The following is a 13,323-nucleotide window of genomic DNA, read 5'->3' as shown; positions in this document are numbered from 1 at the left end:
AAATTACTCTGGGAAGACGTAAAGCTGTATATAAATTACTCTGGGGAGACGTAAAGCTATATATAAATTACTCTGGGAAGACGTAAAGCTGTATATAAATTACTCTGGGGAGACGTAAAGCTGTATATAAATTACTCTGGGGAGACGTAAAGCTGTATATAAATTACTCTGGGGAGACGTAAAGCTATATATAAATTACTCTGGGGAGACGTAAAGCTATATATAAATTACTCTGGGGAGACGTAAAGCTGTATATAAATTACTCTGGGGAGACGTAAAGCTGTATATAAATTACTCTGGGGAGACGTAAAGCTGTATATAAATTACTCTGGGGAGACGTAAAGCTGTATATAAATTACTCTGGGGAGACGTAAAGCTATATATAAATTACTCTGGGGAGACGTAAAGCTATATATAAATTACTCTGGGGAGATGTAAAGCTATATATAAATTACTCTGGGGAGACATAAAGCTGTATATAAATTACTCTGGGGAGACGTAAAGCTATATATAAATTACTCTGGGGAGACGTAAAGCTATATATAAATTACTCTGGGGAGACGTAAAGCTATATATAAATTACTCTGGGGAGACGTAAAGCTATATATAAATTACTCTGGGGAGACGTAAAGCTATATATAAATTACTCTGGGGAGACGTAAAGCTGTATATAAATTACTCTGGGGAGACGTAAAGCTGTATATAAATTACTCTGGGAAGACGTAACGCTGTATATAAATTACTCTGGGGAGACGTAAAGCTGTATATAAATTACTCTGGGGAGACGTAAAGCTATATATAAATTACTCTGGGGAGACGTAAAGCTATATATAAATTACTCTGGGGAGACGTAAAGCTGTATATAAATTACTCTGGGGAGACGTAAAGCTGTATATAAATTACTCTGGGGAGACGTAAAGCTGTATATAAATTACTCTGGGGAGACGTAAAGCTATATATAAATTACTCTGGGGAGACGTAAAGCTGTATATAAATTACTCTGGGGAGACGTAAAGCTGTATATAAATTACTCTGGGGAGACGTAAAGCTGTATATAAATTACTCTGGGGAGACGTAAAGCTGTATATAAATTACTCTGGGGAGACGTAAAGCTGTATATAAATTACTCTGGGGAGACGTAAAGCTGTATATAAATTACTCTGGGGAGACGTAAAGCTGTATATAAATTACTCTGGGGAGACGTAAAGCTGTATATAAATTACTCTGGGGAGACGTAAAGCTGTATATAAATTACTCTGGGGAGACGTAAAGCTGTATATAAATTACTCTGGGGAGACGTAAAGCTGTATATAAATTACTCTGGGAGACGTAAAGCTGTATATAAATTACTCTGGGGAGACGTAAAGCTGTATATAAATTACTCTGGGGAGACGTAAAGCTGTATATAAATTACTCTGGGGAGACGTAAAGCTGTATATAAATTACTCTGGGGAGACGTAAAGCTGTATATAAATTACTCTGGGAAGACGTAAAGCTGTATATAAATTACTCTGGGGAGACGTAAAGCTATATATAAATTACTCTGGGGAGACGTAAAGCTGTATATAAATTACTCTGGGGAGACGTAAAGCTGTATATAAATTACTCTGGGGAGACGTAAAGCTGTATATAAATTACTCTGGGGAGACGTAAAGCTGTATATAAATTACTCTGGGAGACGTAAAGCTGTATATAAATTACTCTGGGGAGACGTAAAGCTGTATATAAATTACTCTGGGGAGACGTAAAGCTGTATATAAATTACTCTGGGAGAGACGTAAAGCTATATATAAATTACTCTGGGGAGACGTAAAGCTGTATATAAATTACTCTGGGGAGACGTAAAGCTGTATATAAATTACTCTGGGGAGACGTAAAGCTGTATATAAATTACTCTGGGGAGACGTAAAGCTGTATATAAATTACTCTGGGGAGACGTAAAGCTATATATAAATTACTCTGGGGAGACGTAAAGCTGTATATAAATTACTCTGGGGAGACGTAAAGCTGTATATAAATTACTCTGGGGAGACGTAAAGCTGTATATAAATTACTCTGGGGAGACGTAAAGCTGTATATAAATTACTCTGGGAAGACGTAAAGCTGTCTGTGATGCCTCTGCCATGTCTCATAGTTGACAGGAAGGAATCATATTCCAATATGAATAATTCAACGGTTAATGCGTTACCACATACTTTAGGCTACTCCAAACTAACCTCGGGTCAGTGGCGTACTATTCAAGCTCTTCAGAAGGAGACTGCTTGTGTTTTGTATTGAAACTTCATCTCAGGCTGCATCCCAAATAGTAACCTGTTCCCTGTACAGTCCACTAGATTTGACCAGGTCCCATCGGGTTCTGGTCAAAAGTAGTGCACCATGTAGGGAATAGGGTGCCATTTGGGATGTAGACTGAATTGTCATTGTGAACAGCTAATGGAAGAAGGTATTAGTGTTAGGGACTGTCACTGTACTGAACTGTGCTCCTGCCTGTCATCATAGTAATTAGAAAGGTCTATTTATCCTGACTGAGGACTGCAGCTTCCTGACAGGAGTGTTGCTCCAGGCTAGACAGTAGATCACATCAGATCAGTGCCATCTATCACAGCCCCCTCCAAGCAGAGTCCTATATATGGAGAGAAATGGCTCTGCCTCACACATCCTTCCTGCTACATCAGACCACAACACACAGATCTGGAAATCTCCTTTTATTACATCAAGGCTGTCAAAACACAGGAAACTGGCAAATCTCTCTCTCTCTCTCTGCCCTCCGCCTCTCCATCCTCACCCCCTGTTCATCCTCTCCCCCCCTCACCCACACTCTCCCTCTCGCTCCTTCATCTTTCTGTCCCAGGCAGCATTGAGTAACTTCATGTAAATCTCTGTGAAGCAGCAGTAACATCTTCCAGTCCTCCATTCAAACTCCCAAAACGAGGCCACACACCTCTCTCTCTCTCTCTCATGTCTGTCTCTCTCGTTGTTGTAACGTAACAAAGTTAGGCCTCAGTTGAAGCCTCAGACCGTAGTGACTCTCATGACCAGCTCCCGGCTACTGTTGCTGGGCTGTGGAGGCTGGGGTTGGACTTGAGTGGGCCGGGGCCCCTGCTGCGTTGTCCAGAGGTGCTGGGTGAGCAGGTGGAGGATGTTGTATGCACAGTGGTGGTCCGGCAGGGATGGTGGCCCCCCGTTGCTCTGCTCCGACATTGAGTCTTGTGTCGTCACCGTCGTCAGGCTGGCGGTTGTGGTCGTGGCCACGGTGTAGCCAGGTGCGGAGGCGGCCACCGCGGCCATGAGGGAGGAGGTGGAGGGGGAGACCAAGTCATCCCCCGGCTCTGCCCCGGGAGGAGCACTCGTCCTGGGGTTGGGCAGGGCCAAGTGCCTGGGCGTGAGCCTGGATCTGTGGTGGTCCTCAGTGTCTTTGATCTTGTCGTAGTTGAGCACCTTCCACTGCTGGTTCACTGCCTGCCAGCGGTTAAAGATCCTGAACACTGAGGGGCCTTCATGGACGATCAGCGCTTGAACGAGAGAAGAAGAGGGGGAGGTTGTCAGTTACACATGAATACATCCTGAATCCAACATGCGTTGGTAATGTTCATAGATCACACAGGGAGTCCTCCAGAGCTCTGTCTGTGGAGTCATATGTCCCTCCTCAAGTGTCCTGATTGGAGAAGAGGGAATGGAGGACAGGAAGAGGGGAGGAGGGAGGTGTATTCCATAGGGGACTACGTTGCAAACAAGTAGAATTGCTTTATCGTGTTATCCCCTGGGTTGTGTATCTTTTCCCCCCCAATAAATCAATCAAGGAAGAAAGAAGAAGAAGAAGAGTAGGAGGAGTTCCTCTGTGTGCCGGCCTCACCGATGCAGACGAGGTCCATGAATCCGTACATGGCGTAGCAGATCTGGAAGAGCAGGTCCTGGCGCTGCCACTTGGCCGAGGGGCTGAGGGAGGACCACACCAGCCAGGAGATAGAGGACATGAGGAACAGGCTGCCCAGCACGGCCGCAGCGATCTGGACCTTCTCTATCACGGTCAGAGAGATGGCCTGCCACTGGGGGGAGAGAGAGAGAGTACATCATCATCCCATACTATTCATACACACTATACACTAGTATTAACCCCTCTCTCTCTCTGCAGTGCTGTGTGATATGCACCCAGTTAGAGCTCTCCTCTTCATCCCCTAAAACCCTCCCCCTTCACTCAAGTCCAAGAGCTGGTGAGTCCCATCACAGCTGTCCCTACCTGGAGTGGGTTATTGGTGCTGATGGCTACCACGTGGTACTTGTAGTAGCAGAGCTCACAGCTCCAGGAGCCCCTCTCACTGATCCACTTGATGAGGCAGGGCTCATGGGTACAGCGGACCGACCCACTGCAGCGACACGGGCTCAGCAGCTCCCCCTGTGGGACACAAAGGAAAATGCTGCTATTGGTTTGTCTTACAGTGAGCCAGCTGAGTGTCGGCCAGGGTGCTGACCAATGATTTATATATACGCTGGATGACTGATAGGGGGCGCTGTGTTGAAGCCATCGCCCCTCCATCTTGACACTCCTACACCGGTGTCAAAAATATTTTGGAAGCTAAAGAAATGCATTTATTAATGTCTACATTTGTTTTGGTTTTTGCCACGTTTATTCTATTACAGACACCTTAATGCATACTTTTAAATGTTATTATGTAAGCTAAACAATTTTTTTTTATATAAAAACATTTTCCTTAAAGTATATATTTTTTACATTACTAATGTTACTGTCCACACTAAAACAAAAAATACTTAAATACATGTAATTTTGTCCTTGAAACATTTCATTGAAATACTGTAGAATTCCATTCATTCCTATGGGGAGTACCAATATGGCCGACACATGGCTTCAAAGCCTCTCATTGGCCAATACATAGCATCAGCAATCCAGGGTTTATATACATAATTGGTGCTGCCACAGGGTTAATCTGGCACCCTATTCTCTATATGGTGCATCACTTTTAGCCAGAGCAGGAGTAGTGCAAAATGTAGGGAATAGGGAGCCATTTTGGACCAAGCCCACATTCTCTCTACATGTCCTATGCACCCACAGCTCTGGAGAACAGTGGATCTGAAGCCTTGTCTCTAGAGTTACCAGTAACGTGCCCTTCAGCTCTGCACCTACATGTCCTCACTGACTCTGTGTATCTGTCAGAGTGTGGATTCTACAGCGTGTTTCCTCCAGACACATAGACAGCTCTGTGGTTTCTGCTTTCAACAGAGACCTCCTCAGAGATGAATCCTTAACACTCTTATCTTGTTATGTGTGAAAGTTTGTGTGTGTAGTGCGTGTGTGTGAGCGTGTGTGATTCTCACATCAGTGCGTTCTACCGTGAACTTGTCATTTATAATCCTCTCAGAGAGTGATAGAGATTTATCAGCTCAGTGAGAGAAAGTGAGATGACACATTAGTGTGTGACACTCATTAAAAAGCGTATTTTTATCATCAGTATTACCAATATAATGTATTTATTCTGGTTCCAGACATCTCACAGCTACCATGGTATCATGACCAGGCCACATCCTCTCTGGTTCCAGACATCTCACAGGTACCATGGTATCATGACCAGGCCACATCCTCTCTGGTTCCAGACATCTCACAGCTACCATGGTATCATGACCAGGCCACATCCTCTCTGGTTCCAGACATCTCACAGCTACCATGGTATCATGACCAGGCCACATCCTCTCTGGTTACAGACATCTCACAGGTACCATGGTATCATGACCAGGCCACATCCTCTCTGGTTCCAGACATCTCACAGCTACCATGGTATCATGACCAGGCCACATCCTCTCTGGTTCCAGACATCTCACAGCTACCATGGTATCATGACCAGGCCACATCCTCTCTGGTTCCAGACATCTCACAGGTACCATGGTATCATGACCAGGCCACATCCTCTCTGGTTCCAGACATCTCACAGGTACCATGGTATCATGACCAGGCCACATCCTCTCTGGTTCCAGACATCTCACAGCTACCATGGTATCATGACCAGGCCACATCCTCTCTGGTTCCAGACATCTCACAGCTACCATGGTATCATGACCAGGCCACATCCTCTCTGGTTCCAGACATCTCACAGCTACCATGGTATCATGACCAGGCCACATCCTCTCTGGTTCCAGACATCTCACAGCTACCATGGTATCATGACCAGGCCACATCCTCTCTGGTTAGTGCTCTGGTCAGATGAATCCAGCAGTGATGATGCCTTGAATCTGCCAGGCATACCGTATCCAGGCTCAAATGTTATTTTTCCTAAGAACCATGCAACCACTTTTATTAGAGAGAGACACAGAGAGAGACACAGAGAGAGACACACACACACACACACACACACACACACACACACACACACACACACACACACACACACACACACAGAGAGACACAGAGAGAGAGACACAGAGAGAGACAGAGAGAGACACACACACAGAGAGAGACACACAGAGAGAGAGAGACACAGAGAGAGAGAGAGACACAGAGAGAGAGAGAGACAGAGAGAGACAGAGAGAGACACACACACAGAGAGAGACACACACACAGAGAGAGACACACAGAGAGACACACACACACAGAGAGAGACACACACACAGAGAGACACACAGAGAGACACAGAGAGAGACACACACACACACACAGAGAGACACAGAGAGAGAGACACAGAGAGAGACAGAGAGAGACACACACACAGAGAGAGACACACACACAGAGAGAGACACAGAGAGAGACACAGAGAGACACACACACACAGAGAGAGACACACACAGAGAGAGACACAGAGAGACACACACACAGAGAGAGAGACACAGAGAGAGAGACACAGAGAGAGAGACACAGAGAGAGACACAGAGAGAGACACAGAGAGAGACACAGAGAGAGAGACACAGAGAGAGAGACACAGAGAGAGAGACACAGAGAGAGACACAGAGAGAGACACAGAGAGAGAGACACAGAGAGAGAGAGACACAGAGAGAGAGACACAGAGAGAGACACAGAGAGAGAGACACAGAGAGAGAGACACAGAGAGAGAGACACAGAGAGAGACACAGAGAGAGACACACAGAGAGAGAGACACAGAGAGAGAGACACAGAGAGAGAGACACAGAGAGAGACACAGAGAGAGAGAGACACAGAGAGAGAGAGAGACACAGAGAGAGAGAGACACAGAGAGAGAGAGACACAGAGAGAGAGAGAGACACAAAGAGAGAGAGACACAGAGAGAGAGAGACACAGAGAGAGAGAGACACAGAGAGAGAGAGACACAGAGAGACACAGAGAGAGAGAGACACAGAGAGAGAGAGACACAGAGAGACACAGAGAGAGAGACACAGAGAGACACAGAGAGAGAGACACAGAGAGAGAGACACAGAGAGAGACACAGAGAGAGAGAGACACAGAGAGAGAGAGAGAGAGACAGAGAGAGAGAGACGCAGAGAGAGAGACACAGAGAGAGAGAGAGACACAAAGAGAGAGAGACACAGAGAGAGAGAGACACAGAGAGAGAGAGACACAGAGAGAGAGAGACACAGAGAGACACAGAGAGACAGAGAGAGAGACACACAGAGAGAGAGAGACACAGAGAGACACAGAGAGACACAGAGAGAGAGACACACAGAGAGAGAGAGAGACACAGAGAGACACAGAGAGAGAGAGACACAGAGAGACACAGAGAGAGAGAGACACAGAGAGAGAGAGAGAGAGACACAGAGAGAGAGAGACACAGAGAGACACAGAGAGAGAGGAAACAGCCTTTCAAGAAGGTCATTCTCTTGCTTTCATGTTTCAGTTGTTAACACAAACACCCAGAAGAGCACTTTTCTAAAGCCAAACATCTATAATGACATCTCTCCTGTTCCTTTCTTCAGAGAGAGACAGGCAATTATCTACACTCAATGTCACACCATCTATGTAATACAAACAGGTGGATACTACACAATAAAGACATAGAAAAGCTGTCCCTGGCTGGCAGATAAATGGATGTGTACCCAGTGCAGCCTGCTGTCTGGTAGTTAGGCTACAACAACATGGGTTTAAAAGAGGTCTGAACTGGTACGTTGGTTATCCAACCTAATTCAACCTAAACCGCCCTGGGAACCAACTGTCCTGTACTGTCTGTGACAGGAGTCAGAGTAGCAGAGTAGCAGAGTACATTCAATAAGTGTCAAACAGGGTTTACATATTACACTAGGCTGAGAGAGAGAGAGAGGTGGGGGAGAGAGAGAGGGGTGGGGGAGGAGAGAAGTGGGAGAGAGAGAGAGAGGTGGGGGAGAGAGGGGGAGGAGAGAGGTGGGGGAGAGAGAGAGAGAGTATGAATGAATAGGGGACCTTTCAGATTGACAGGCAGCATCAGGCAGCATTAACAACACTGGTTCTCCTGAATGTGTTTTATTTCCTCCTCCTGCTCCCAGACTGAGCCAAAGCTTTAACACAGACTCTCTTTATACTGAGGATGCAGCTCAAATGGCACCCTAGAGGCCACCTTATGGGCCCTGGTCTAAAGTAGTGCACTAGATAGGGACTCGGACCCTGGTCTAAAGTAGTGCACTAGATAGGAACTAGGGTGCCATTTGGGACACATATTAATTTATCCTCAGAGCCAAAAAGCTTTCAGTAGCCTGCCACCCAGAGACAGGCTGACTGCAACTACCACTCCAGGCAGTAGTGTTACATAATGTGATGTCATTTAGAGCAGAGAGAGAGATGCTCTCCAGTGTTCTCCAGGGGGCATCACCAGACACTAGACTAGAGTCTCCCTAAATGTCAACACAGGGACAGACCATGAGGATTTGCCTTCACCACTGAAAGAGACTGGGTGAAGATGGGGCAAATTCAGGGGTCTTCAACTTTTTGTTACCCAAGGACCCCCGCCCAGGCATACAGGTGACCCAAGGACCCCCGCCCAGGCATACAGGTGACCCAGGGACCCCCGCCCAGGCATACAGGTGACCCAGGGACTCCCGCCCAGGCATACGGGTGACCCAGGGACCCCCGCCCAGGCAAACCGGTGAATCATGGACCCCCGCCCAGGCATACAGGTGACCCAGGGACCCCCGCCCAGGCAAACTGGTGAACCATGGACCCCCGCCCAGGCAAACCGGTGACCCAGGGACCCCCGCCCAGGCAAACCGGTGACCCAGGGACCCCCGCCCAGGCAAACCGGTGACCCAGGGACCCCCGCCCAGGCAAACCGGTGACCCAGCACCCCCATCGTATATTAGCATAAAAAGCTGTTCACGTCTTGTCTTATCATCAGGTGAAGGTTAAGTCATCAACATTTTTAAATGAATAGATTTGGTAGATGGTTTTATATTATTTTGACCTCCCACATTATAACAGGAAGAGGAAGTGGAACTCTAACATGACCTGTTAGCTAGACAGGTCACTCGAAACACTAATAGCCAATAGCAGCTGTTTCGCTGGTTAAACAAAGGTGAGCCATGTGTTGGTCAAAATCTGTCAAGAAAGTTGACCAGCAGCCAGCGGCTCACAGTGCTTTTTCAAAGCTTATGGCGCATTGCTCTGCCCAGGCGGTGCAGACGCATGTCGGCTCTTACACCGCCTGGATAGATATTTAACTATCAGCTAATCGCATCATATGTTACAGCAATCATGTGCCCTACAGCACTGTCGATGACGTGACACGCAGCCATTGGTTGATGCATGCAAAGTCTGAGCAGGGGAGTGCGACCATTGGTTGATACTTCAGTGAATGTCATTTGCTCAGTATTATGAGTTGAGAAATAAATTTGACATCATTATATTATATTATATTCTCATCTTTTCTACTGTAGGTATGTCATTCAAAAGGGGTTTATCTTGTTTAATATTCATGCAAACGATTAAATAGTTAATGTAAATCCCCTTTTTTTTTAAATATATTTTCACGGACCCCCTGCAATACCACGGACCCTGGGTTGAATACCCCTGGGCTAGTTGATGCACAGGACTAGGCCACAAATTAAAGGAGGAGGAGCAGGAGGGGGAGGCGCAGGAGGAGGCGCCTCCCCCTCCTCCGGCTCCTCCTCCTACTCCTCCCCCTCCTCTTCCTGCTCCTCCTCCTCCTGCTCCTCCCCCTCCTCCCCCTCCTCTTCCTGCTCCTCCCCCTCCTCCCCCTCCTCCCCCTCCTCTTCCTGCTCCTCCTCCCAATCCTCCTCCTGAATCCACTACCTCCCCTGCTCTTCCCCTGTCATGTTCTGTTCCTATCTCTTCTGTCTGAGACAGGGCTTGCTCTGTCATGTTCTGTTCCTATCTCTTCTGTCTGAGACAGGGCTTGCTCTGTCATGTTCTGTTCCTATCTCTTCTGTCTGAGACAGGGCTTGCTCTGTCATGTTCTGTTCCTATCTCTTCTGTATCTCTTCTGTCTGAGACAGGGCTTGCTCTGTCATGTTCTGTTCCTATCTCTTCTGTCCAAGACAGGGCTTCCTCTGTCATGTTCTGTTCCTATCTCTTCTGTCTAAGACAGGGCTTCCTCTGTCATGTTCTGTTCCTATCTCTTCTGTCTAAGACAGGGCTTCCTCTGTCATGTTCTGTTCCTATCTCTTCTGTCTGAGACAGGGCTTCCTCTGTCATGTTCTGTTCCTATCTCTTCTGTCTAAGACAGGGCTTCCTCTGTCATGTTCTGTTCCTATCTCTTCTGTCCAAGACAGGGCTTCCTCTGTCATGTTCTGTTCCTATCTCTTCTGTCCAAGACAGGGCTTCCTCTGTCATGTTCTGTTCCTATCTCTTCTGTCTGAGACAGGGCTTCCTCTGTCATGTTCTGTTCCTATCTCTTCTGTCCAAGACAGGGCTTCCTCTGTCATGTTCTGTTCCTATCTCTTCTGTCCAAGACAGGGCTTCCTCTGTGAATTCTAGTACTCCTACCTTTTACATGGCCATGGGAAGTGAGTAAGTTAGAAAATCATTATTTCTGTTCTCAAGCATATAATTGCTCCTGCGTGCTTGGGATCCACAACATGCACAGTGTTGAGAGGGAGGGAGAAAGAAAGAGAGACAGAGAGAGAGAGAGAGAGAATTTCTCAGCCCTTCAGCTCCATGGACAGCTCCATTGTTTTTGAAACACTTTGAAAAACATCCTTGTTAGCAACAATTAGTCATATACAGTCAATGTCTGACTATAGGTCTACCTATATGTCTATCATCTATTGACTACCTGTAAGGCCACTCACCTGTTCTGGACCTTGGAAACATATCCTGCACTGGGGAGTCCTAACACCACTGTCTGTGCGACTGTTCAGGGAGAATCTCTCCTCACACTTCGCTTTGGAGCAGTCCTCCTCGGAGCTGCCATAGTCCAGGGGTCCAGTCTGTCCCGTAGCATGCTGCCATTCCTCTGTCGCTTTAGGCTCGTTTGTCCCGGCAGAATGAGGCTCTCCTGTCGGCGGGCCAGGGGCAGCATAACCATCCGCCTCTGGTGGAGGTGCACTCGCTGCAGAGTTGCTGTTGTCGGCGGCAACATCAATGCCGGTGCCGGACCCATTGCTGTCCGTGTATTGTCCGTTCATGGGGATAATCGCCGGTGGCGGAGCCGGGACCGGCGGTCTGAGTAAGAAAACCTTCAGGTCACTGAACAAAACGCAACAGCGGCCTTTGGACATGCCCTGGCGGCGGAGCAGCGTCGGTCTCCGGCTCAACAATCCCCAGCACCATACAACCGCCCCGAGAGACAACAACATGTGTCTGTTTCTATATGAGCATACAGGTGGAGATTCATATTCAGAAATGTGCAGAGCACAGGAAGAGAAAAGGAAACGCTTACTGTTATTTCGTTGAGGATGATCCGAAAGAGGAGTTTTCTCTGTTGTGACTTTTCCAGTTGGGCTGAATGACATTCTTTCTCTCAACAGCTATTTTCAATTTAGCTCTGAATTCTAAAATCGAATCAGCCAGAATAAATCGAATGAGTTGGTGTGCGCGCACCACCCCACATCATTTCTCAGCCTTGTCAGATAACCCTATCGTGCACTAGCCTTGGAGCTCGCTTATGCCTGTAACTAAGTAATTGCTCAGGTTACAGGAAAACCCTGACTATATATCAAACAAATAGACTTACATGTCTCATATACCTTAGATAAAATGGGCAGGCACATAGCTGAGCATCTTCCCATTTCATTCCAATGGCATCACAAACCGGATCCTGGGAACAAGACTATAGTATTGCGATCTTTTCATTCTTGTCTAGCCTGCTCTCCCGTTGCCCTTTATCGATCCTATCATGTTCCATTAATCCAACAGCTTTGTTTCTTTACGGGCCTTCTACCAACAATGTCCCGTTACATGTTGTAATAACATTCGCTATGTGGCCACTGCTCCTTGGTATAACCGCCACCCCCCACCCGTTGACCAGTCGAGCCCTGTTTAAATCATCCTTTCTCTATACTCATCCTGATGGATGCTAGAAAGGTTATGTCCTCGGCTGCAGTCTAATATAGTTTCCACGGTAGTTTGCGTTCGTCGCCTGTCAATTCAACGGTCTGTCTGATAAGGTTGAGGCTATTCCCACAACAAAAGCCTAGAAGATAATTTAGGGATGTCACGAACATGCCCTGGGCTTCGCTTCCACTGAGCCTAGCCTCCTACCGTCATTTTCTCTCACACGGAGCATCCTCTTTACAAGCGGGTAATCCACATATTTTAACGACATAACAGTGCTTTAATTCACCCCGAAACGTTGGTGTCATGTCTTTGGGTCGACAGGAGCAGCGAAACCGGAGAGAGGTGGTTGATGTGGCCGTTGTCTCTGTGCTTTTGAAATCCGTTCGACTCGATGGTTCTCTTCTCGCCGCGGGTTCAGCACCATTAAGGATGGGACAGCTCCCAGGCGCGGGCCCGTCTGGAACACCAGCGTGATGCAAGGAAGGGGGCGAGCATGGGCTGGCTCGTCTCATCTCGGATAGCAGCAAGATAACATCTGGGATGAATGAGATGAAATAATAGATTCAGCAGGAATCACAAACAGAAAAAGTATTTGACAAAAACAGAATCATGTCAAACCTTGATTACATTGGGATACGATCACACATCCCTCTATTTACGCGTGGGAAGACTTGGGAACAGATTTCATAAATAAATAAAAAATACTTTGAGATGATTTTCTGGTGATTTTACAGTCTTTTATGTCCAACAACTAAAATTATATATCTAAAAAATAATAATTGATTGGGGAACGTTGGCTGTTCACATTTAGCAAACAAGCTGCTTAAATAAATAAAAAAGTTGACATATAGGTCTAAATTGGAGGTGCCTTATGATGCTATATGGGCTGTGGCTGTTGAATAATGCACAGTAGACTACCCCCTATA

At 46.7% G+C, this 13,323-nt stretch overlaps 1 protein-coding gene across 2 annotated transcripts; it reads right to left on the bottom strand.

The window, feature by feature from the left end:
- Window positions 1–2,690: 2,690 nt before the first annotated feature.
- LOC106596293 (E3 ubiquitin-protein ligase MARCHF4) lies at window positions 2,691–12,889 on the bottom strand. 2 transcript variants are annotated; one of them, XM_045699545.2, is made up of 5 exons: window positions 11,781–12,889; window positions 11,191–11,563; window positions 4,238–4,393; window positions 3,854–4,046; window positions 2,691–3,512 (listed from the first exon to the last, which is right to left on the bottom strand). In XM_045699545.2, exons 2-5 carry the CDS (start codon window positions 11,524–11,526, stop codon window positions 3,013–3,015), a joined length of 1,185 nt encoding a protein of 394 aa, XP_045555501.1. In that variant the 5' UTR covers window positions 11,527–11,563; window positions 11,781–12,889; the 3' UTR covers window positions 2,691–3,012. The 2 variants fall into 2 exon arrangements, with proteins under 2 accessions (XP_045555501.1, XP_045555500.1); XM_045699544.2 differs by having other exon boundaries at window positions 11,191–12,889.
- Window positions 12,890–13,323: the final 434 nt, after the last annotated feature.

The sequence above is a fragment of the Salmo salar genome, chromosome 17 (genome assembly GCF_965601325.2).
Source record: "Salmo salar chromosome 17, fSalSal1, whole genome shotgun sequence".
In the NCBI taxonomy this organism is placed as follows: Eukaryota; Metazoa; Chordata; class Actinopteri; order Salmoniformes; family Salmonidae; genus Salmo; species Salmo salar.
The sequence above is the reverse complement of the archived record's forward strand: the minus strand, read 5'-3'. Positions and strand labels throughout refer to the sequence as shown.